We start from the raw sequence: 26,310 nt of genomic DNA, 5'->3' as shown, positions 1-26,310 counted from the left end.
TTTTATGGTATCCTGGCTTATAAATGATACAGCCAAGTACTGACTGCAAACACATCTTACCAAAACCACAGATTTTGGTGTGCTTTCACAACTTTTTGTGGTAGAGATAAACTATGTAGAGACCACATGTGGCCTGTTTAAAAACAAGATGGGGAGAGGCAGGGAGAGTCTGGGATGTTGATAGTGTTTTCTACTGTTGTTTTTGCCTTCCACACACCCACCCTCAGTTTTGGAAGAGCCTGCAGTGAGATACCTTTCTTGGAGAAGCCAAGGAGCTTGTTCCAAATTACATGCAGGAACTACAGCCTCAAAGCTGGCAGCAGCGTAAGGCCTAATGATATATGCCACATAATATAAGCTATTTACTGGTATTTATATGTATGGTTGAACACAATGATGTTTATTTTTCCAGCATCTCTGAAAGGAATGATCGTTATGGAACTGTCCAGCAAAATTTTAACTGTGGTCTATATAATAAAAGAAGAAGGTGAAGAAATTGTGTGTATTGAGGAGCCATCTCTTGCAAAAGTGTTACCATGAAATATGTCAGAGGAGTGGTGCTCTGTCTGCAAGGAAAGAATTTGATGTTCTCTGGGAAGCCTCTTTTTGCAAGAGAATCTTAATACATTTGATTTCTGGATAGCATTTTTATTACTAGTTTCTCTTAAGTAGCTTTTGTATTAAGACAGGAAAAGTGAACTAAATGAGAAGTATTCTCAATGTACATTGCTTCAGTCTTCTGGGTATCTTAGGTTTTATGTTTTCTTCTTAAATTCAGTGTAGGAAATGTTGCAGGACACATTGAAAATAATTTTCAGCCCATGTGTGGCAGTACTATTTTAATGGTTGTTTCCCCCTGCCCCAGGGTTCTAGTTATAAGTTCATACTTTCATCCTTTCAAAAAGGGGTGATCTCACTGAACACCATGTTTCTGTTTGATGGGGTTTACTAGTCTGTGTTTTTTTAATGCCAGAAATACCAGCATGGATATATGTCACGTTTGGGGGCTCTAGAAGAAAAAGTCTGGGCACACAGTTCAAGTCCTTTGGACTTGGGGCAAGGAATAACTTACTTGTGTCCACTTAGAACCTGCTCTAGGTAAATAAAGGCCTCCTAAGTGAAGGGAGGAGGTGCTTGTCTGTGCTCTGAGGTGAAAAATAGTCTTGTGTGATTAGCTGCAGTTTGGGTATTTTCTTATGTTTGATAAAGGCTGCCTCCTTACTTAAGGACAGGCAGTTCTGCACATTATTGGATGTTTCCTCTTGTGTACCAATGAAACTGCGCTAAAGCTACAGTAAATTAATTTTGCTTCTGGAAACTGGAATCAAAATGACATCTTCATAATTTGTTACCTACCTCCTTATTATCCTTTATATTGGTTAGAAAATAATTTTTAAATGAACAGGCAGATAAAGAAAACACTGATTTTTTTGAAGGCAAACACAGTTTGGCTTTTAGCAGTGCATTTAATGCCTTGTGACACTTCATTTTTCAAGTCCAATGCTCTTCTGCTCAGCTTTTGTGGTGGGTTCATTTTCCTTTGTCAGCCTGCATCACCACTGAGGAGGGAGATGTAGAAATAGCAAACTGGTGTCATAAGATCACCTCTTTAAACCATATTTGCTCTGCAGAGCTGTTTTAAAAGTTTGCAAAAGTGCTGTGTTAATGCTTGGTCAATGTTTTAAATTATTTTTTATTTTGAGAAAAGCTAATTAAAATCTCTATTTCCAAATGAAAATTTTGTTTTAAAATATTAAAGAGAACTGAGGTAGTTTGGCCTTTTTTTTCCTTTTTTTTTTTTCTTTTCAAAAAACTGAGACTGGAAAATAGAAAGCAATTTGAATTAGATCGGTAGATCCATCAAACAGTTTAATTTAAAGTTCAGTTAAAATCCCCCAAACAAACCAAAACCTAAATCAGACTCTTAAAAACCTTGCTGTATGATTTCCAAGTGGGAAAGAGCAGCCAGGGAAAAAGCATCATTTCAAAATGGCCAGGGGAGAGAGTAGAGCTACACTAAGAGAAGGAAAGAGTTCAGACACTGTTTTCTAGGTGCTGACTTGTTAAAAACTGAAACATTTTGGCAAGTTGGCAGGGCATGTATCAAAAGAATTAGCTATTGGTTCATCTTCTCAGTCTTCACTGTGTTTACTTGTGGAGTGGTTCATAGAATCATGGAATATCCTGAGTTGAAGGGACCCAGAAAGATCACTGAAGTCCCACTCCTGGCCTTGTACAGGACCACCCCAAGAATCATACCGTGTGCCTGTCACTGTTGGGTCAGGAACGGGTGAATGAGTGGCACATAGACTCCAGGTCTCCAGGAGGCTAATAATAATTTTATTAGGAAGCCCATTCTTTTTATACACGGTTCTGATGCAGGTGAACCTGATTGGTCCTGTAATTAAAACACTGTCACTGTTGGCAATTACCCTTTGGTAAACATCTAATGAGAAACAACTGTTCAAAAGAGCAGCTGCAGAGCCTTAAGATAAGAATTGTTTGAATTCTTTTCTCTGAGCTTCTCACAGCTTTTCCCAGAACAATTCCTGGGAAAGTTTATCTGGCTTTCTCTCTCTGACCAGGCTGTCACAACCACATGTGCCTGAGAAGGCACATGAAGCAGGTGGGAAATGTGTTTTCTGCTGGATGTTGATGAGGTGTTGGGGCAGCATTCCATGGAAGACTAAATCATTCCAACAGCTTTGCAGTGGGAAGCTCTTCTTGCCTATTCCCTTTCTGCATATGCTTCTTTTGCCGTGTTGTTGGTGCCTGCCATACTTCTGTGAGCTTATTTTGCTATAACTGAATTACAGGTAGTTTTTTATGAGCTTAGGGATCTTGAGCTGGCTGGATGAATGTTGAAGCTGTTGTGCAGAAGAGGTGGGACTGCCCAGCTGGCAATAGGAGATAATGAGTTGCCACTTCCAGTAGCAGTGAGCTATTGAATGCACTCATCTGCAAAACCTTCCCCACAGAGGTTAACTTGTTGATAGGAAAAAGGAGAGTGAATTGTGTAAATAAGGAATTTTACTCTCCAACATAAATCAGTATAAATGTTGTCAAAAGTTGAGTAGAGTTTGTTCTTGAAAAATGAGGTCAAAGCCAAAAGAATGTCTCCGATTTTCAAATCCTTCAATTTCTTCAACAGCAAGGAGAAACAAACTTTTAGTAATGTTTGTGATAGTTCATGCTGATAAATCCTTGACTTTCCAGCACTGAAATCTCAAAGAAAAATCACTGAAGCAGATGCTGGAATTTAACATAAAAGTTGCATCTTTCTATGGTCTAATTTTGTCTCTAGTTGACAATTTAAAGAGAACTAAAGCCCTTCATAGTTGCCTTAGATGTTTCTAAATCTGCCTCTTAAATTTGCCACTTTAACACAGAAATGGATGCTAAAATCCAAGAAGTTACTCTGCACTCTTAGCACTATTTATTGAGAAAAGTGGGCAGTTTTACATGTCTAGAGGCAAAGCAACACTTAGTTCAGTTTGTGAGAGATGCTGCAAAATGCAGCAGGGGAGATGTGAAAAATGATGTCTTGGCTTTCTGTTAAGATAGGCAAGGGAAGGAAGAAGGGCAGCTTGCAGGATTAAACTATCCCGGAGTTGCAATATATGGAAGTTGTGCATGCCTGTAAATAATAATTGTGATTAAGGAGTGATTTAAAATCTCAGAGTACGTGGTGAAAGTTAGGGTCTGCAACTGATTTCAGCTTGATAAATAGTTGATGATATCTAACACATTCTGCAAAATCTGAAATGTATGTATTAGTTACCTGGTTAGCTGTACACCCTTATAAATTAAATTTATAGGCATTTTGTCTTAGCATGGAACCTTATCAATTGCAGTTTCAGTGCAATAATTGCAGTAGCTTAATTTTAGTGAAAGTAGGCAGTCTTTCATTCTTTGTTTCAATTATGTCAGTTCTTGAGAATGACATATAATAGAGAGAGGCTATTAATATTCTCCATGCTTTTCAAGCCAAAACTTTTGGAGACCATCCAGAAAAACAATGGGAAGAATTATGTAACATGCTTTTAAAGGGTTAAGAAAAAAAAAAGTATGCTGTTGCCAAGTCAGTATGGGATGAAATCCTAGTCCATGTCAATTTAAGTTAATTTATCTTGTCGGTTGCTTTCAGCTATGAACTGTTGGAAGTAGGCTACCCTAGTTCCTGTGCACTGGTTCTTGCAGTCTAGGGATGTGCTTGGCCATAACACTAACCAATAAAGAGCTGATTATTCTGTGGTCTCACTGAAATTAAACTTCTTGCCCCAGTCAGTTGACTACACAGTTCTTTTTAGAGAGTTTCAGGAAGGTTATTGTTTGATCTCTGAAAAAGGGTGACTGATTTATTTAAAAGTAAGCAATTTCTGTCTATTCAATGGAAATAAAGATTTCAGCTTGGATCATTTGCTAAGCTTTTAGAAATGATAACTGATTAATTATTTTAATTTCAAACACAAAAAAACTATTAAATACCTAAGCCCTATTATGTTCAGCTACATGCATGGATAAAACCAGTGTGGTGTGTTTTGCTTTGTTGGCTGTTAAACATAGGCTTTTATACCCTGTTAGCCTCCTACTTGTTTTTAAACAGAAAGTTTAAATTACTGAACGCACTGAGTCTCCTGTTTGTAATTTATCATTAAATTTAAAAGCTAATGAGAAAATCTGCTTGGAACTGGAACGTTCATCATACAGAGATGTTGTATGGCTGATGTTAGGGAGTGGGATAGTATCTTTGTGATGAGTTATCTCTTGCAATTAGAGCTGGGCTGTGAAGTGCCCTTTAAGTGAATTTATGTTTCAACCTATTAAAGGAGTGCTACTGTGCATTTCTGGTAAAAATTTCTGTTTGTTTGTGACTTTGGTCTTGATGTCCACGGGTTGTATTAGTTTTAGACAATTATTGTGAGTCTGCATTAGTGTGCAAAGGGCAGGTATACCTTTGTTCACATGTGATTTTACATAATCTTGCATATTCGATCATTCCCTCTGAAGTTATCAGGACATCACTCACTGCTTGTCTGCTCAATTCAGTACAGTTAAGATTTCCTCTCCACCAGTTAGGTATGTGGCAGTAGCCACTCAAACCTGCTTTTCAGAGACTTGTGTTTTCAGCATGAGTTGTATAGTGCAGAGTAGAGGTGAAAACTCCTGTGCTGTGTTTTTCCTAATTGCTTGTTCTGTGTCTCTGCCTGTGCATTCTTCCTTCTTACAGTGATGTCTGATTCAGCAAATTCTCTTCAAATAGAAATTCTATTCAAACTTCATTGGTATTTATGGATTTATAAGTGTAAATTTGAAAGTGTACTTAACTAGTAATGGATAGGGAATGTTCATTGAATTTGAGCCAGAAACGCCTTCAGTTATTTATTTTAAGAATGAAACACTAGGTTTTAATTTTTACAGGTATTTGTACTTCTTTTATTTCACATCCTCTCCTGAGTAGCAGCTTTTCACCTCCTGTTACCTCTTCTTCCTTCCTTCCTTCCTTCTTCTTTCTTTTCAGCTCAAATTCATCATCTCAAGATTCTTAACTCCAAATCTGTATTGTGATTTATCTGATGAGTAGAGTAGTAGAAGGCAGTTAGAAGCAGCAAACCCAAGTTGTCACTGATGTCTTCCTGTCTTTGGTTTGTTTAGTTAAAAAAATGAAAAAATTACATGTCCTATAAAGGCATCTGAACTGGCACCACTGAGGGACAGCAGTTTTTGTTGTGCTTCCTAATGGCTTCTTTGGCTTAAGCTCCCTTTTGTCTCTTTGGACTGAAACACAGGAGCTGGCAAATTGCTCCATGCTGGAATGAGTGCAGCATGCTATGCTGGCCAGCTTTGTCTCCTTGTGGCCACATAGGTGCTGCTGATGAACTCATATAATTAATTGAAATGTGGGCTTCTTAAAGGCTTACAAGCTGACTTCAGTTCTCTGTCTATGACAGTTATGGGTGTGTGCATGAGTGTACACACATACATGAGTACAGTAGAGCTCTCTTTTGATATATGTATACATACCTGTGTGTATCTTTTTCTTAAAGATATGGACACTGGTAGTTGGTTACCTGCTGATGGTTTCATTCAAGTGGAATATAAGCACTGAACGTTACTTAAAAGCAGTCTCTGTTCCTGTCTGGATTATGCTGCTCTTTCACTTAGGTGAGTAACAAGAAGTTATTATTCTGATAACTGAGGGTTCTGCAAACAAAGCTCCTCACTTGCTCTTCTGCTAAATCTGTGAAATAGTCTAGCTGAAATGCAAGCTATTTTGTCTGCTCAGTAATTGTGGTCCAGAAGGGAGCATTAGAGTAGGGAGTGGGAAGGCATCAAGATGCTGAGCAATGTCTTCCACTCCTCATGCCTTTGTACTTCCCGTGGTTTCCCCTTACTTGGTTCACAGACAATGTGAACTTCTTGACAGTGAGGAAAGGCTGGGGTCACATGAGGCTGGCTTTAGACATTCATTTGTGATATTTTATTGAAAGCCTGCCATTAACCAAGGCTGAAGCTGCAAAATGTGTTTAATAGTTGTAACAGAAGCAAAAAAAAAATTCTATTGGTAGTCAACAAGCATATCAGGATGATATCAGCAGTATAAAATACATTTGCCAGTAATCTCTATAATCTGTTAATACAACTATAAGATTATAGTAATCTTTTAGATTTGTGTTACACATTTAATATAATAGATGTTCTCATATCAGAGTTTATGGTGGAAGAATCATGCTGTTAATAGAAGACTGCCATGAAAGAAGGTTTCACAGTGTACCTCATGATTTACTTTACTTTAGCAGCAGGTTTCAAGGGTTCTCACCACATGGGTATGCTTCCTGAGGTTTAAGCTATATGTAGTGACTTTGCATTTGCCTAAATTTTGACAGTCTTGTATTTACTGGTAGTATAGGCTGAATAGGCAAAATCCAAGAAAAATCTCATTCTGTGGAGATCTAACATACATACACATTTTTGTGGGGAACATGACTTTTCGGTGTTATCAAAAATGTTTTAATTCTGTGTGTATTTTCATGTGATTTTGAATGTTGTTTTCAAAATTCTTCTCTATCAACATAATATCACTGAAGTTAGGAACAGCAACAACTTGATTTGTTCATTGAGAAACTTGTTCATGTTTGTTTTCTATTCTTCCTTTTCTTTAATGTAGAAAGCCTGTTTGTTTTATGACTTCTTTGTTTTTTGGTTGATGTGCTGCCTTTGTTGGTTTTGCTAAATGTAGGGTTTATTAATGGTGTAATTTTTCTTGTTAAAAAAAAAAATCCCAACACTGTATCTTTCAGCTTCTGTGGCAGGTTCCTGGAGAATTCCTGTATTTCTGGTTATAGTTGTTCTGATGACAGTAGGCATGTTGCATGAACAGCAGAATGGAAAGGAGTCTTCTGGTAAGGAAAAGTCACTGTTTCTTTTACTGTTGGAGGCAAAAATTCACTTAAGTCACATGAAATAATCTGGACTGTATCCCCATAAATTCAATAGCATATGGATTGCAAGAATTTGCTATAGGATGTTTATTGTGTTTCAAAGTGGTTTACTTGTGCTGAAGTCAATCTTGGATTCTTTACAGAAAGTGATTGCCATGGACTGATGTTTCTTTTTCATGGTAAAGTAGCGACTCATTATTGAGCCAAATTCCTTGAGTTTATGGATTTCAATATATAATTTCAGGAATGAAGGTAGCCCAGGATGTTTGAAATCAGAGGCTAATTTTGAAAGAAATGAGCAATATGAGTTTATTAGCTCCTATTATGCTGACTATGAGAGAAACCAAGATAACTCCCTCCAGCAAGTTTACAATATCCAGTTATTTATTTTTAAATAAGTTTCTTAAAAATATGTTTTGTGTTTAGATTTTGAGAAGAATAGTTTTTTTCCTGTTGCAAGTCAGTTTTGAAAAACGCAAAGGCATCATAAATTCCCGATGAAGGAAACCTTTTTCCTGTCTGGCTGTTTTAGTTGGTTAGTAAAGATGATTAACTGGTATAAAAAAATTTTTAATAATCAGACTGTGTCAGCATCTGTGAATGTCTTGGTTGGTAGCAGTTCATTATCAAGAAAAGCACTAAGCAAATAACTGGTTTTGAGTTCTGGCTGCAGGTGTATTATAATACTAAAATTAATAGCACTCATTCCTGTTTGATCATATTAACTACTTATAATACATACTAAACACTCACAGCATCCATGCATATAAATTCTGCTGCCTGACAGCTCCAGTGGATATCTAACACCAAATAAAACATTTTAAGGCTTAAGCTTTTTGTTACTCACATGCATGTATATATTTTACAGGGGCAGAGCTTCCTGGTCAGATGATTTCCATTGCTGCTTCAACAATTGCCATGGCAATTTCAATGACAGAAGATGAGTCCAATAATGAACATTCCTCCCAACCCTCAGGTGACTGAATACTCTGTAAGAAACATTTGAATTTGCTCTAAAGGCATGAAAATGAATGAAATTCACATAAAATTTCAAAGTAGTCCATAACCTCTTCATTCTGTCCCAAATAGTGTCGAAATTGAGAATCAGGTCTATCTGTTTTTAAAAAATGTCAAGAAGATGCTAGTATAAAAGCTGTCTAGCAAAGGATAATTTATGTGGCTGTTGAAGACCTGACTAGAAGGATTCATTACTGTTTTGTGGGGGTTTTTTAGAATGAAGGTGTGATTTTTTTTCCTGTTCTTCATTGTTAATTACTTTAATTTTTCTAGCCTTTGGATTTGTTGGCAGTTACATGTTACATAGCTGGATTTCTAGACCAAGTACAGACAGACTGGAGGAATTTTTGTGTACATTGCAGTGAGGAAAAAACCCCACTACTTTAAATATGGCACGCTCAAAGTCCTTCCTGTAGTGAGTTTACTTGACATTGTATCTTGAGTAACATGATACTTTCACTTTTTATAAGGCAATTGGCTTGAAAGAGTTCAGACAAAGTGTTTAGATATACATCAGTGATTTTGGACTTTACCAACTTTTTTTTGGGTAGGTCTTTGATGAAATGTGGTACTAGAAAATTAAGCTATTACTGAGATCTCTGGAAATTGAAAAGTTTCATCCATTTCCTGCAAACCAAACCAAACAGATCATTAAACTTGCCAGAATGTGAACTCCCAAAACTTAACTTTTAAATCTAAAAATGGCAGCTTTAGACAACTTACTCTTATCTTTCTATCTACATTTTACATTACTAGCATCAATATAAACATAGAAGGCTATGGAATTCTGTCCTGAAATTTGACCTCAGAGCATTATGGTGACAGTTCTCCTGTATTTCTGTGACCAATCTTTAATTTTGGAGATGCAAAATTTTTTTTAAGCTGAATTTTGAAATCTGGAAAAGTAACAGATGCCCACAAATAGGCTATGTAAGTGGTTGTGTTCTTTCATTGCTATTTTTTAAATTTACCAGTTCTAATTTTTTCACTTCTTTAAGACCGTTTACTTTCTATTTTCAAGAACAGATAACTACATCAGTTTTTCAAATGTGTCTTTTATATCTTTTCTATTTTTTGACTTCTCTTGGAACAGCTAACCAAATGAGGGTTTTTTTGTCTTGTGAATTCTGTTGTTTTCCTTCACAGCACAAAAAAAATCGCATGGAGTTTTCTTTTAATTCCTAACAACAGCTAAAATAATTTTCCAACAGTCTCATAAAAATTAGTATTCTGTTCTGTGATATATTAATCATAATTTTGGCCATCTTTGGTTTGGATCTTTTGTGAGTGATGATGAAGTATTATTCTTGTACAGCAAAATGTTTTATGTACAAGCTTAAGAACTTACTGCTTTTTTGGTTTTCCTGACACTGTATTAAATCCATTACAAAACAACCAGGCTTAAAATTGTTTATTAAAAGACTGAGGGAGTATAAGCTTTGTTGATTTTATATTTTTGTTCTGAACACTCATGTTTTTCCATATTTTATTGTTGAACACTGGTATTTAGTACCGGTGGTGAGGAGTTTAATGGTACCAGTTCATGTGGTCTAAGTGTTCCTTCCTGGTCTTCCAAGAGTTTCCAGTGTATACAGCAAAGAAGAATTCTGCAATTTCTGAAGCAGATGCCACTGCAGTACTTTGTAGAGAAGATTCTATTGTCTTGTTAGCTTCAAATATGGTAGATACTAAAATCCTTAAATGAGGTAATGACTCTCAGGTTCCCTTTTGCCCTCCCTTCCTTGTTTTCTTAGAGAAAAAGCATAAGAAATATTTTTCACTTAAAATTACAGAAAAATGTGGTCCTTCATGAAGGAGTACCTTCATCCTGATGTTCTGAGGACTTCTTCATTAATAGTAATAAAATTACTGTTTTCCTAACTTATGCCCTGCATAGCGATACAGACACCTGCCCTTCTGTTTATGTTATAGTTTCTTTGTCTTCTCCCTGGGGAGGAGAATGATTCGAAATTCTATGACAGCAAGAAATTGATGTGACAGAGAACATACTGTGTAATGAAAAGAACAGGTCTTAATAAGGCAGCCTGGAAAATTTGCTCTTTTTTTGTTGTTGTTCAAAGAAGTACCATTCATTCTGATTTTGCTAGAATTTTTTCCTGAGCATTGTGCTAGCTGTTTAGACCGTCATGGTCTCATTAGTTGGAAGATAGAAAGGTGTTTTTCAGGTTTCATATCTCAAAATATCATGAAGCACACTAAATGGGATTTTACAGAAACTGAGGTTACACAAAATCACTGTACTGACAGTTCTGTTTTTCTGTTTGTGTTGACAAGGCACTCACACCTTGGCTTGCAGAGCATATCTTGCCAGCAGAAGGTGACTTTTTTCATTTGCAATTTTGGTTCTTTTCTGGGTGGATCAGCTTTGTGAACTGGTTTTTGAGAGTCATCTAAATGGCAGTTCTGATGCAGGCCTGTGTTTGTCATGAGGAGAGTACTGGCTCATTGGGAATGACAATTTAGTTTTGCTAAAAGTGCTGGAGAACTGCATTCTGAAAAAGCTTTCTTGCCTTGGGATGCCCTAGAACTTTTTCCTCTTTCTTTCTTTTCCTATTTCTTTTTTTTCCTTTTTTACTCTCTCATCTCTTGCCCCTCTGTTTTGTGTTCTGTGTATAGTCTACTTACAGGGAAGCTGTAAGAAATAAGACTGATAAATTGTTACTGCTTTTAACATTGCTGTTGCTGCTATTTAATTAAGTAATTCTTCATTGGAAAAATATGTCAATCAAATTTTTCATTACAAAAAGAAGGAATGTTCTCTTTTATTTCCCAAAGGTTGACTCTACTAAGGAGTTTTTGGGCAAAAAATATTGAATAACTTTCATGTTAGGCATAGACTTCAGCTAATTATTCTGGTTTTGCTTTTGGTGCTTTTGTTTGATAAATATTTGAGTTTCTGCTTGTTGTATTATTGCTTCTTATGTTGATTATATTAACTTTGGAGCAGAACTGTACAAAGTGTTGAATAAATTGAAGGGGAAAATTCTTTATTATGGGTATACAGCTTCCAAATTTGTGTTTCCTAGTGCATCCATTTGTTTCTGTTAGTTCTCTTCTGCTTTATTACATATAGACTGAGAAGTACAGGGGTATCACAGACTTTCTTCTGTATGACAAAAATACTTTGTCTTTTTAAGAAAATTTCTTTTTACAGGTAACTTTTACTCTCCCCTTAAGAAAAGTTGTTTGTAGAGTAGGGCTGGCCATCATCCCCTGGAAATACACACTGATTTGCCAATAACCTCCCCACCTGAAGCTTCTGCTGTGCTTAGCTGCTTGCAGAATTCCTTCTTTCAGGTTGTGTGCCATAGTTTCTTCATGAATATTCTGGAGTTCCACCAAATACATAACCAGCAACCATCTGATGTTTCTGTCATCCAGTGTCAATTCCAGCTGGGTGAATCAATGGATTTGCACTGTTGTTTTGGTGTGGTGGGGATGTGTTCATAGGCTGTAAAAGTAGTTCCACTTACCTAGAATAAGTGGACAGCACAGGTTTCTGCAAGAAAAGAGAAGTGTTCATCTGCTGTGTGAGGATGCAGTTTGTTACTTACTCTTACTGTATGACAAATGAGTGTTGCCTTTTTGAACATTTTAGCTGTCATGCTTTAGGCTAGGAATGGTTTTGGTGACACACTGCAGCTAAAAACATGTGTGTGGAACACAAGTAGTTTGACTGCTGTGCATGTAGTGTGCTGTAGTACAGTTTTTATGCAGTTTTTCTTTATGGGAGATGATGCATCTGTGGCACAAGCCCAGTGAAAGAGTTGTGCTCATCGTTTACCAGCTGTGTGGTAGGTACCAGCATATTAAATTGCCTTTTATGCTTCAGCACAGAGAAACTTTCAGGTTTTTCTGTGTGTGCCTTCCTGCACTATGCCCAAGTGTAGTGTGCCTTCCTGCAGACCTTGCTCAAGTAGTGATGTGTGGGCAATGTGTGCATTTGGACAGCAGCACAGAGCCTCAGTAAAAGCTACTACTGCTGTTTTCAGGGAGGGATTTTACATAGAGTGGCTGAAGATGGATTTGGTGTCATCCAGTAATTGAAAGATCAAATAAACAAATAAATAAATTGGCATGTTCTGCATCCAAAAATTTTAATTTGAACATGATATTTTTGCATGAAAAGACTTGTTTATGTATAGGGTCTTTAACACATCAGTTTACATTTTTGAATTTAATTTCTTGTTAGCTAACTTGTGAGTGAGAGACTGACAAAATTTGTTATCCACTAACTTGTGCTTGATGTTACTAATATTTGTTACACAGAGCAAGGAATTTAGGATGACAGTGTGAGTGCTCCTATGTTTGTGTTGTGAGTGATCTGGAAAAGTAGTGAGACAGTTGTAAGATACAAGCTTTCTCTTCAATGCATAATCTATATTTTTTGTTCTGTTTAAATGAGTTTTGAGCAAATCAAGATTCCTTTTTGAGTACTTGAAGTAAAGGGAAGTGAAAGATTTATTTTAAGACTTCAGATTTTTTTCTAGAAGGTAATTATATTTTGTGTTTTTCATGGTCTTATGGTTCTTTGATAAAACATATTTGGGTTGTAATTTACCTGCAGGGACAGGAGCCCTCTCAGAGGCTGTAGCAACTTCTCATCTCTCCTCCTCTCAGCACTGCTTGGCATGGTGATGCAGGATGTGGGAGAGTTTACACAGCCTTGTTCTAGCTTTTCAAAATGCAGATCAGTGCTAAGGCTGTCTCATTCTTTTAGAGAAATTAAAAGAAAAAAACCAACCCCAAACCAACAAAACCACAGCCTTCTGCTGCTGTCACTTCCTTCACCCCCACCTTCCAAAAAAAAAAGGAGATAATTTGGGAATAGGGAACATATTCTATTTTGTGGTGAATATTAATGTGATAATTTCCATTTCTTTGTTTGCATGCGTTTGTTTTAGGATCAACAGCAGAAAGTGATCAGCCTCCACCTCCACGAGCTTCATCATCTTTCGGCACCTCCTCTTCATCATCTTCTGGGAACAGACAAAGAACTGAGATTGGATCTTTTCTTAGAAAAAAGAAAACTAGTGATATTTACTTTGTTACTCTTGTGTGGGCCATTGTCATTGTTCAGATCTGGCTAAATTTTTGGATTGTGCAGCTGTTGCCAGTGCCATTTGCAGGTAATAATCCAATTACTAGAAATGTTTGGCATCATGTTAACAGGAGGAAAGGCTTGTAGGCTTGTATGAGTTTTTATTTAAAAGCTTTTTCATGACTTGTTAAGACAGGATGAACTGTAGCTTCAAAAAGGAGGATTGATGTGCCCTGGCTATTACCTTGTAGTGCACAACTCTGTTAAATTGCTTTGTCTATTGACTGTTGTAGTTGCCTTAAATAATTTAGGACCACACCTTACATAGCAAGAATACTTCTGGTTTAGACCAGTTAGTTCCTCCTCCTGATGTCAGTTCTTTCATATTTTTGCACCTATAAATGAAGAATAGTTTAGCTGTTATTCAGTAGTGAAGTAGAGCTCATGTTAACTTTTAATTTCTGTAAAAAATGGGTTGCTAGGCACTGTGGACAAGTGACAAGATAAATGTAGTTCCAATTTTAGGTCTGAGGTTAATTAGCTTTGTTGCTTCACATCTATATGCATGTGTTCTCCTGTATATCAGGTAAGAATTGGAGTTGTTACAATAGCTATCAAAAGATATTATTTTAAAACTGGATGCCACTTTTTCCTCTACTCTTTTGGGGCAGTGAAAGGGGAAAATGGGAACTCTGGGAGTATGTGTGAGCTACTATGAATTGGAAGGCATTTCTTCCCATCCCCTTACTGTAAACAAAGTGAGTTTCCTAGTTTTCTTGGATTTTCTCTAAACTTCAGTTAAAATGCTAGGTTTTAGCATTTTAAAATGCATTTATCACTTGAATGTACCTATTTTATTTTTTACAAAGTGTGGTGGGTTGGCCCCAGCTAGTGGCCAAATACCCTCCAAACCAGTCATTCTTCCAGTGTTTTAATGTGGGCTTATTCCCTTTAGGGAGGAATGGGCTTGGATTTTCCTTATCCCTAGGCCACAGTCCCTTCAAGATGTGTACCTGCTCCAGCATGGATCCTCTGTAGGCCATGGTCCCTCTGAGGGATGTGTGTGCTCCTCTGCAGAGCACTTCTGCTTCCCTGGCCTTTTCATTACCTCTCTTCATCCTTCTGTTGCTTCTTCCTCTCTAGTCACTTTTTCTGTGTTCCTTCCTGCTGTCCCTGCCCAGGGTTTCTGCCCTTCCTTAGCTTTGCCCAGGGATGGAGCTGTTGTGGAGCCACCTGGAGCTGTGTCTGGGACAAGGCAACCCCTGGTCTCTTCCCGTGGTGGCCACCCCAGAGGCCACCCTGCTGCCAAAGCCTGACACCTGTGCACAGAGCACAAAGCTCTGTAAACCATCTGGAACTTGTGACTTGGGGGTCACACTTAGAGATTGGAAGGGCTGTGAACTCTAAGGCATGGAGAAAGGAACAGCTGCACCTTTGGCTGTGGCACTGCAGCAGCAGCTAAGGGGTAATGTGATGGCAAGACATATAAATAGCTGGATGCATGGTAAAGCAGAGAGGGGTTTGACCTTTGTTTCATTCCAGTATAGCTACTACAGAAGGAGCTTCCCAGTGTTGGTGTCTGGGTGTCACGGGAGATGGCAATCAGGAGTGAAAAAGCAATTAGAAAATAAATTTTAGACTTATTAGAAGCAGAGTTTACGTGACTAGTTTACTGAAAAGTCAAGGAGTAACTTAACCACTGTTCAGAAACCCCTACATGTGAGGAAAAAGGGGAGCAGCAGTTCTGCAGCTAGACAGAAGTGAATGGTTTAAGCTTGAGCCACACAAGTCTGGATTGAAGTACACATCTAAATGAGACAGATGAATACTGCTCCTGACAGTCATTAGGTCTAAAATAACTACCCAAACAATAAACTAATCCAAAAGAGAAATTGCTTTTGGGAATATTTGTGACTTGTTGCCTTAGCAGTGACACTGGGCCATGACGTGCTTTTTTGTGGCATAGAACTGAATCATCAGAAAGATATTGCACATGGGCAGTATAATGATGAACAGAGCCAAACTTAGAACAGTGGATTACATTAAAGGTCAGAAGGTGAGTGATGATAGTCTGCATGGCTAAAAGAGAGGGAATTGTAAAAATACTAGGAAAATAGGAAGGCTAATAAAGCAAGTTTCCTTGCAATGGTTCAAGTTTAAAGAAACTAACAATAACTTAAAGCATTCTGAAACCTTAAAGAGGATGCTTCTAGTATGTAAAAGCCCCCAAAACCCTAAATAGGTGTTAATTTCACCAGAGTTCCTTATACTGGTAAAGAGGACTCACACAAAGTAGCATTTAGATTATTAGAAACACCTTGGTGCCATTAACATTTTTCCTTGAATGCATTTATTCTTCACTTGGAATGAAATGGTCTTTTAAAATTGCTTAGTGAAGAGGGTGGGAAAATTATACCATAATTATACCATAAAACGAAAAGGGGAAAGAATTGCTATGAATTGAAAAGCTAAGCAATGAAACACGTTGTGGAGCACTTGCAGCATTTTACTGAGTGATTTGAGCCTGGAAATCCTGATATTGTCTCTTTCTAAGATGTTTCATTTACTTCCTTGCTTGTTCTGTTGTATCTTTTTTTTTTTTAATTTTTTCAGGTAATTTTCTGCTTCCTGCAGATGTTTGGAACTTGTTATTATGCAGTCTTTTTCTTGTTTTGCTCAGTGCTTTCTAATAACAATTAGAAATAACAGTTTCTTTAGCTTTTCCTCTCTTGTCTCTTTTAAACTTAATAAGTTTACAGCTGTTTGACTGTAGCACCTCCTTTGCAATGAGTAACAGTACACTTTTTCAGAAGATACTGTGTAAACACTTACACTTAAGTAACAGTGGAAGATTAGAATGCCATTTGAGGATCTTGTTCACCTTGTAAAATGCAAGCCTGCCTGGCTTTGCTGAGCAGCAATTTGTGTTGTGACCATGAGCTGCATTTCATCATACAAAACTTCAGCCTTTAAGTTCAATGCTGGCACTTGCACTGTGTTTTCTCCTTTTTTGTATCTTTGCCACTCATTTTATTAGAGAAATTATTGGATTATTCTGTTTCTTCAAGAGAATAAATCCCATATTTGCCACATGGTGGTGCCAGAGGGTAAGTGAACTAAATGTCAGCAAATAATTGCGCTGGCTCTCCAAAACAAGAACAAGAACATAAACTATTACATGTGTGGCTTCCAGAGAATAAGCTCTTGTAGAATTTGGATAAATGCCCTGTAGGCAGTGAAAGTTGACCTTTTTGGCTATGTATGCCATTTTACACTTCTCCAAGTAGAAACATGATGTGAATTTTTTATGATGAAGTGATGTACTGCCGACTGTTGTGGAGCTCATGTATGGTAGTAAGTAATGAATCTAGTTTGGAGAATAGGCACCAAAAAAAAAAAAATTATTAAAAAAGTGAAGTTACAAGTAGTGATAGAAACTGCAGTATGCTGTGTTACCAAGATGAAATGCATGAAATGCTAACCACAAATAGCTTTCTTGAATGTTTAAAAGCAAAATCTTATCAGTAATATTTCAAAAGATTTAAATGGATGCTTCTTTACTATGAAATTCTGCATGATGTGTTGTCAGTTCTTGAAGCAAAGATACACTTTAACAACTTAGAAGGCCTAAAGCTTAAGAATTTAGGCTGAAGATTTTCTTTTATGTGTAAGGTGCTGTTAAGTTCTGATTGTGGTACTTTATGTGGAACCATTTGGCTTGGTGTGTATGTGTGGATATGAAGAAATCCACTGTACTGGAATAATGGAGTGGCACCTTCTTATCCCAGGCCTTGATCAAGTCTGAGCTGCATTTTTGGGTAGTGTGCTGTCACTTTTCTTGTGCTGTCATCTAAGTTCCATGTGGATAAGCACAGCTGCAAAGATAGTGAGGAGATTAGTACTAAAAACACTGGAAAATTCCAGAAGTTTTTAATGAGAAATAAAACTCAAGAGTCTTTTCCTTTTTTTTAATCAGTCTTCCAGAATAGAATAAAAATAAGTAGTCTTGTGGTGCTCCTCTGAAATCTCTGATAGTAAAGTTCCTTCTTGTGGTTACAGTTTGGGCACTTAAAAAATTCGTGGTTCATTTTGGAGTTTTGAACTTCATGGCAAAGCACTGCAAAAGTTGGTGGCAACTAGTTGAAAGTTTTGTGAAGGAACGTCAGGAAGCTCTTGCTCCACGGCCCATCAGAGGACTTGGAAGTGTTATGCTAAAGCTTGACAGTAAGGTATTTCTACTTACTTCCTTAAGCAACTTGAAAGTTTGTTTTATTCTCTGTTTCACCATATTCTGAGGTGCTTTAATTCTAAAATAAATGTCTGTCACTAATGGATATGTCTTTCATGTAAAATTGTATTTGTTTTATGGTGTATTTTAAATTATGTCTCTTCTATCACTATTCACACTTAAGTGCACAGTTAAATTTGTTAAATGGTTGCATGCAGACCTTTACAGAAGTCACTTTTAAAATGTTGACTCACCTTTATAAGGTTCCTTATCTGAGTAAGGCAAAGTTCTCTTAATCTTACCTGGTTACAAAAATTTTGAATTTAAACCTAATGAGCTTTAGTCTGAAGGATAAGATGTTCCTACTTCTAATTTGAAAAATTAATTAAAAAGCAAACCATTGTGTTTGGGTAGTAGGGTCCAAGTTAGTTCAGACATATTTGTCTGTACTGTGTGGAAGCAAAGTTGTTGCACACAGTACTATGGTGGTACAGAAATGAGTCTTCCCTCTGTAAGTGAAGAAATATGTGGGATAAAGTATTTGGGAATTGCCACAGAATAAGGCTTCTGTGTTCCCCTTCCTTCTTCCCCATGCAAAATATGCCAACATTTGCATTGCAAATTGCATAGTTGGAAAGCTCCAGGAAATTTATAAAGTTTCTTTCATTAAGAATTTTAATTTTCATGTAAATGGATAGATGGATTATTTTGTTCGTAATAGCTGTGGCACTGTGTAAGAATATGCTTTCTGTAAATGTGTTATTGAAGTATTCTCTGCTCTGGAAAAGGCCTTTATCTTAGGACTTCTATAACTGAAGAGCTAAACCCTGTAAGTACATTTGTCAGAGCATCTGTACCTTGGCAGATTGGTCTTGCAGTTTATAGCTCTAAATTTCTATAGGAGAGGGAGGGGCTTAAGTCTGGATCTGATGGGTGAATGGAAAACAAAAGGTCAACAAAAGTATTAAAATGGCTGTAGGAAAAAAGTAATGATTTCACAGGGTTCATTGAGGAAGAATTTGAAAAAGAAAAAGCCTTTCAAAATACAGCTATAAACACAATAATGTGGTTTTCCAAAGGCAGTGAAAATTCCTAATGTGGGGATAAAAGCTTACATTATACAAAGCTTTTCTTAAGAAGATTTTGTTCTGTAAGTAAGAAGCCACTCTAGACACAACGTTGAATGTATTGTTTCATGAGTTGTCAAGTTTGGTATCCTTGTATTGTATAACTGTGTGATACAGTATCCTTCCTAATTCCAGCAAGTCTTTTCTCCTTAAAGAAGGTAGGGCTTTAATGTGCAGCAGAACCTCTCGCTCTTCAGCTTAAATGTACTTAAGGTCAGTTTATTTACATGTTGTTTTTGTCTAAGCAGGAGAACAGTGTTGACCAACTCATTTCCCCATCTCCCTTCACCCCTCCATTTTTTAGATGACAGCTGTATTCCTCCTGAGTGTGTGCTCTGTGTATTAAAGCAGTTTAAGCTTTCCCAGACATTACTAGAAGGGCACTTGATAATCTGCATGATTCTGTTGTTCTCATTTGTGCCTATTCTAATTCTGTTTCAGCCAGCATTTATCATGGGTGGCTGGGATTATATGTAGTCTTCCAATGCTTATCACACTAATGCATCCATATCTTTTAATTTCTACTGGCTGTGCTCATTCTGTATATTGTAGGACGATGGATGCATGGTGTCTCAGAATTTGGGAAGCAATGCCACAGGTTATTGGCAGTTACATTTTTTGTAGGGACAAGGAAACAAGAGAAGTGAAAATTACATCCTTCAAGATTTTTAAAATTGTATTGCTGAATATTTTGGCTTCAGTAGGCACTGTTGAAGAGAAAGTAAAAAATACGTGAACACAAAATAGAAATTTAAAGAGTGAATTGTTACAGCTTACCTTTTATTGGGGGCGTGTGAGAAACCAAGACTGAGGGATCATTTCCTTTGCAATTAGAACTTTAATTTTTAATATTTTGTTTCTAGCTTATTTACATGGGAGCTGGATCTCCTAAGGGTTTTTGTTTTGTTTGTTTTTTGTGGGTATGCAAAGTAAGTTTGAAACTGAATCTTAGCACCAGGATGTATTGAGAATCTTAGCTAAGTAAAGCCAGCCATTGACAAGGTCTTTTTCACACAAACACTTAGTGGTAGTACTTGGGCTGGCAAACATGGTATGTCCAATTAGGATATAATTCCAGATTTGAGTGAAATGTAGTGAGACTAAGGAACATATCTTAGAGAGGCATGTCTTTTTTCCCAAACAAATTTTAGGAGACTAGTGTAGATAGTCTGGAAAATAACTTGTTGTGAGAAATGAGTGAGTACTGCTCATGCATGCAGATCTGAGCTTTACTTATTATATCTGTTTTTTAAACAAAACCATCAAGAAAAGAACTGCTCCTCTTCTTTGACAATTCTCATTTAACCCTGGTTCTTCTGGAAGTGCAGAAAAATTTGAAATGAAGAGAAACTCTGGTAATGAGAAAGAAAAGGGCATTGCATTTTATTGTTTTTGTAAGCAGTAGGTCAGTCTGTATGAATGTGTCTCCTTTCAGAATGGGCTATGAAAATAGGATGTGGATACTGTATCCTGTTCTTACTGTGTGCTGTTCCTGGCTGTGCATTTGCCTCATGGAGAGTCAGCAGACAGCAGTTCAGATGTGAGAGACTTCCTGGAGGAGAGAGTAGGGAGGTTTCTCTTGTCAGCCACTGAGCCATCCTAAACTTAACAGATGGGGTGTCATGGGTGTTCTTATCAACAGTAGAGAATTAATAATTTACTGTGTTGTTGTTTTTTTGTTTATTTATTTTAAAATTTTTATTTATTTTATTTTATATTGTTGTCTTACAATATGATGACTGCAGTTTGGTTATAAGAATTTGTGAGGGAGTTTAGCAGCACTGACAATGGCTCAGCTGCATGCACTGGACTTTTACTCCTTGGAATGTAGTAATATTTTACATACATGCTCTCTGATGTACTTGAGTGAATCATGTAGTTGTTATATACTTTTTCTAGGTATAGTGTAGTAGAATTTTATATGTGGATTATTTAGATTGTTTGCATTTTGGATAAAGTCAGTTTCTATTTCTTCTGGTACCAAGTTCATTACATAGCTTAACCAAGCACAGAAAACAAGCATAATCTCTGCCAATAGTTATATTATTGTAGAAAATACTTTCATACACATGTGGGAACTTAGATGAATAGTTTTCCAATAAAATACTGGAAAAGTGGCTATAGACTTATTAGTTTTGGATGACTTGAAGATTAGAATTAAGCTGTAGCCTATTTTCAAATGAAGGTTGATTACATTTGTAGAACTACTTAAACATCAGTATTAGTAAGCTAATAAGCAGGTAGAGCCTTCCAAGTATTGTCTTAAATGTTGATAAAAAATATTTTTATTTTGGACATCTAATGTTATTTCCTAGTTACTGTATTTATCATCCAATTCCCAGAGGCTGAAATTACAGAAAAATACCAAAGATTTCCTTTCACATTCAGCTAAAATCTTAGGGCTCTTTTGTTGTATTTAGTGTGGGATTGCCAAGTGGAGCAATACAGCCATGAGATCTGTGTTTTTTCCAAAACGAGCCTCAGGTACAGACAGTAGGTTTTAAAGTGGAGAAATAAAGTTAAAAGTATGTCGTTTAATCAGAAAACAACTTTCCCTTTTTTCAGGGATAAATTACTCCATAGGTGAAGAGGTAAAGTAGAAACAAATTCTACAGTGTCAGTTTGAGGCTTTTGAAGCCTTGTAATTGATTTCTCTGACTGTGACTCTTTCCATAAGTAGCAAAGCTAGTAAACATGGGTGCTTTATGACATATTTTATTTTCATATTTCCTACTGTTCATGATTCTTTGCAAATCTGCTTCTAACTTAATTAACATTATGAGATTTTTATAAATATGAAATATTCATGCCTTTTGTTTCCATTGGGAGCTAATGTAATTTCTGGCAACTGGTGAACATGTTAGATTTACTGAGATTTCAATGTCTTGTTTTCAGGGAGAAACAAACTTCACTTACATGATCTTAATCTCTAACAGAGATGAATAACAACATTAAAGCTCTTCTCTGTTCTGATTATGCTACTAATGATTAGTAATGGTTAGAATTAGGAGTATAATCCTACATAAACTAGGTCCTGAAATGGATATACTTTAGCATGTGGATGAGCATCAGTAATGAAAAATAACTTCAGTGCAAAAGGAGAAATTGACTGTTAAGAAGTGCAAGAAGAATTACATGAAATCTCTACATTTATATGATCTACAATTTGCTGTTGTATGTATATCAGACTTAATTATGTGTTTGATGTTGTGCCATTGAATGTGAGTGCTTTAATATGAATGTTGTACCAAAAAAACATATGAAATCTGTCCAAGAGTAATTGACATAATAGGAGTGTTTTGAAATGCGTAGAATGGGAATATTTGAATGTCTGAACGGGAGTATTAATGCCATAAACAATTACCTTATGTCAAGATTTGGTGTTTTGCTGAAATGTCCTTCTCAGAGTACAAGTCCTGCTCTGAAATGTGATGGTAGCTGTCAGTATAATTAAACTGGAATTGTCCAGATTATGCTGATAGCTCTGTTAATGCCATTAAAATTGTTCATATTTGTTATATCCCTCTTTGTTTCAGAACTGCATGTTAGTAGTAAAACCCAGGTTCTTGCATTAGAATTTGTTATTATCTTTTCTTCCTATTGCAATTTACCTTTGTGTCTAGAACAATTTCATTTTCATTCTGTGGATGACTTTGCCTGCCTCTCATTGCTTTTTTACCCTATTACTGCATTTTTCAATAATTTTCCACTGTGTTGTGTTTTTTTCCCTTTTCTTCCATCTCCGCCTGCCACTGACAAGCTGTGGCACTGGCTTAATAAGAAGGTAAATAAACAGAAAAATTATGATTCCAGCTAATGGATTCTGTGGTTTTGGGGAGTTTGATTTTTTTATAATTTTTTTTTTTTTATTTTGCAGCATGAACACTCCTTAACATGCCTTGCTTCATATAGATTTCTCTCTCAAATGCCTCTTTTCCAGCTCTTGGTATAAGCTACTGAAGGTCATATAATTCTGTCTGATCTCTTCTACTCCAGTAGAAATACACACAGTTAAATGTTTAGCACAGCAGAGTATTGCATTAGTATTTCAAGGGTTAGAGTGATTTAGGGGCACTTTTATTTAAGAATAGTTGATCCCTGCCTGGTCCCCACTTGTACACCTAACGAAACCGGTTCTCTCCCAGTCTGGAGAGCTGTTCTCTGCTCAGGGAAAGCATCAGTTAACCAAATTACCAGAGGAGTGGTGAGGCTGTGAAGCACAGTTGTAGTTCTGTAGGTGCTTGCAAATGATGCATGGGCTGGTTTCACTGAGTGCTGTCAGTCTTTTACTGTTGCAGTACCTCATGTACCAGGAGTGAATGTATACAAAATGTGACTTTGCATGGCCTCAGAACTGCTGAATCTTAACCAGTCTGAAGCAAAGAAAAAAGCTAGTTTAAAACAAAAAATTAGGTAGTTGGTATAGCTAAATTTTTTTTTCCTATTGTGTGGCTTTTAAAACAGTGTGATATGTTTTCATGATTTAGTTATAATTGTCCATGAAGAGGGGCATTTTTAATGTTCTTTTGCCCTTGACTGTATTTCTCCTGTTTTAAAATCACATTTTTATTTCCCAACTATGAAATCTTTATCTTATGTGAGTGACTTGTGGTTAGTAAATATGTGCAACCATAACCTGTCATAATTTTTTTTTTAATTAGATAATGGTTTGCTAGCAGAGTTCAGGTAAAGAGCTGAGTTTGGTGACCCACAAGAGAAAGTGTAGTCTCAACTGCTTGTTTTCTGTCATTTGTCATTTTTATTGAAAATTCATGAGTAGATAGATGTGGGATTTTTTTCCTTAATACTGGTAGGTTGCAAAACCAATTTAACTGTAATAGCTTTAAATGCTAAAAATGTATGGATTTCATTTTTAGTTTAGAAATTCACATTATTTGGCAAAAACCTGTGGATATAATTTCTTAACAGAGCATGTTTTTTTAGTTCCTTGGAGTTATCTTTGAAAACTGTTGGTTTACTTTACAGTTTCATAAGTAGATATCCTGAAATCCTGATAGTATTACATACAGCGTTGACTTCTGTGAATGAACATACAATAATAGTATTATAAGCAAGATTTTTAAAAAAGTGAAAAAATGTGCAACCGGTGGGTTAATTTTGTTGTGTGTAGTGTTTTGGTGATTTTTAAAAAAAGTTTTGGAAAAATGTCACACTCTACTAGAGGCAGAAAAAAGAGGGGATTTTTGAAGAACAGAACACTGGCTGCAGTTAAAGGTGATTCCTTTTTCGCCTGTCTTTGAAGGGACATATGTCAGAGACCACAGACATAAATTTCTGATAATCCAACAGGAAATTTAAAGTCATATGGATATGGTAGAGTTTGAAATGATGGTTGATTATGACTACTAGTGATATGACTACTTTGATTCCTGTTTGTGGTATATATAGCCCAAAATATAGAATAGATTCAGTCAGTCTGGCATAATTTGTTCTTAATAACATTGTCTATGTCAGGAGTCTTTAGAAGGAATTGCTAAATTCTTCTGCTGCTTCTGCAGGAATACTGGTGTAGGTAGACTTGAGACCTCACACAGACTGTTCTCTACATTTCCTAGCTTAACTACTCAGCTGAGTCATTTCACCATAACCTTGGGATGTGTTCTGGTTACAGACTTCCCCTTATTCTCTGCAGATGATATTAATGAGATGGTATCTTCAAATATTAACTAAGAAAAGGGAAATGAGAAGTCTAAGGAATGTCTTGGGAAAAAATCCTCATAAATAGTGGAGCTGTTTACAGAAAAAATAAAAGTCCATGTTGGTAATTTTTTTAATATAGATTTAATCAAATATGAAGTAGATGCCTAGGTGTGCTTTACTGTTTGGGTAATGTAGTAAATTAAACATACTAGAAAAACTACTGCCCCAAAGGCTATGCAGTATGAAACCTGCAAATATTAATTCATAGATGATGTATCATACTGCAAAACATGGAGAACCTGTCTAGATAGTAAGATTTCTGATTTTTATGTATGGACTGTAGTTCTGTTACAGCTTAGCGTAATATGGTTCTGTGTCTTCATCCAAAAATTGAAAGAGGGAGTACTTGCAAATTATTGAGGAGCTTTCTAATAAAACGTAACTCAGTCATTAAATACCTTTTTTCTGTGAGCTAAATTAAAATAAAAACCTTGATAACCTTTCCGTTCAAAACTCTGACAGTTAAAGACAGCTTTTTTGTGAACACTCTATCACAAATCAGTAATATTTCAATTTGGTTTTACAAGTTGACCTTCTGTAGCTTAGGAGCCTAGCTTTCCTTTACCTTTGCATAATCTCAGATGCTGTGGCAGCCTCAGCTTTCTGCTGTTGACTAACCTTTGGATTAGAGGCTTGGAACCGAATATAAAACTTCATGACCTCTGGCTAATGAGTGTGTTTAGTCAGTACATGTTTGTCTCTGTGTGCATGCCCATGGTTTACAGGAAGGGTGTAAAGGGAGGTCTGGCAGGGTTGGGGTAAGAGTGAAGTCTGGACCTGATTCAGTGATAAATACAACCACACAGGCATTTAACAGTGCAGCTTCCCTGCAGTGAGTAGCTCTTCTGCACCTATGCATTATTTAACAGGAGTGTGAAAAGGTGAGGGATTGCTAAGGAAGTGTTGTGGGTTGATGTAGGGGAAGAAAGTATGTTTTAATAGAAGAAAAAAAAAGAATAAATATAACCTTAAGACAATGTCCATCTGCTTTTACTTGTACAATACTCAGTCCAATTCAGTCTTCTGCTGTGATGTATCTGTACCACTTAGATAACTTGGATCCCCTTAAGTCTGTGTTGAGAGATGTAATTGCAGTACCTGTAGGCTTGCCAAAGCTGGCTTTCATCAGGCTTCCTTAGGCTACCTGCCCAAGTAAATAGAGACAAGGTGGGCTGGCATGGCTGAGGCTGCTGCTGGTACCAGTACATCATCAGTGCTGCCATGTCTTTGCTAACTAGATTAAAGGTAATCCAGGATTCACATGTGCTGCAGCTGCACCTTAATGGCAGTCCAGGCATATTTGAACTGTCAGTATGAGTGTCTGGGAAAGATACCTTGTGCCATCTCGGAGAGAATCCTCATCCTGGTCCTTTGGAGCTTGCCCTTCCATTAGTTGCTACGTGGCAAAACATCTAAAGCATTCAGCCTCACCTCCACTGAGATTTCACCTATTGAATACCCCTCACACAATAATTGAGCCTAGCATTTTTTGAAATCTCTGACAGTACTTTCAATTACATAGCTGCAGTAAATCTGATTAAAGTACTATTTGTAGGACTACTGGATTTCTTTAAACTCTGACTTAGAAAGTAAATAGTAATTTGAACTTCGAAATGATGAGGGCAGTTTTAATTTTTAATAGCTTCATTTTGAAGTCCATGCTATAAAATTTTCTTCCCCTGCCTATCCAGTGGTGTTTTCTTGGTGATATTT

General features: G+C 36.6%; 1 protein-coding gene across 1 annotated transcript in view; it reads left to right on the top strand.

Moving 5' to 3' along the window:
* Nucleotides 1-26,310, top strand: part of TMEM245 (transmembrane protein 245) — a 79,388-nt gene that overhangs the window by 5,952 nt on the left and 47,126 nt on the right. Inside the window, exons 3-8 of the mRNA XM_066545339.1 lie at nt 6,048-6,165; nt 7,302-7,403; nt 8,311-8,418; nt 13,385-13,609; nt 17,581-17,750; nt 22,637-22,660. Of these exons, the coding sequence (XP_066401436.1) occupies nt 6,048-6,165; nt 7,302-7,403; nt 8,311-8,418; nt 13,385-13,609; nt 17,581-17,750; nt 22,637-22,660 (747 nt within the window). The remainder of the gene's footprint in view (nt 1-6,047; nt 6,166-7,301; nt 7,404-8,310; nt 8,419-13,384; nt 13,610-17,580; nt 17,751-22,636; nt 22,661-26,310) is intronic.

This window comes from Molothrus aeneus, chromosome 1, assembly GCF_037042795.1.
Source record: "Molothrus aeneus isolate 106 chromosome 1, BPBGC_Maene_1.0, whole genome shotgun sequence".
In the NCBI taxonomy this organism is placed as follows: domain Eukaryota; kingdom Metazoa; phylum Chordata; class Aves; order Passeriformes; family Icteridae; genus Molothrus; species Molothrus aeneus.
The sequence above is the reverse complement of the archived record's forward strand: the minus strand, read 5'-3'. Positions and strand labels throughout refer to the sequence as shown.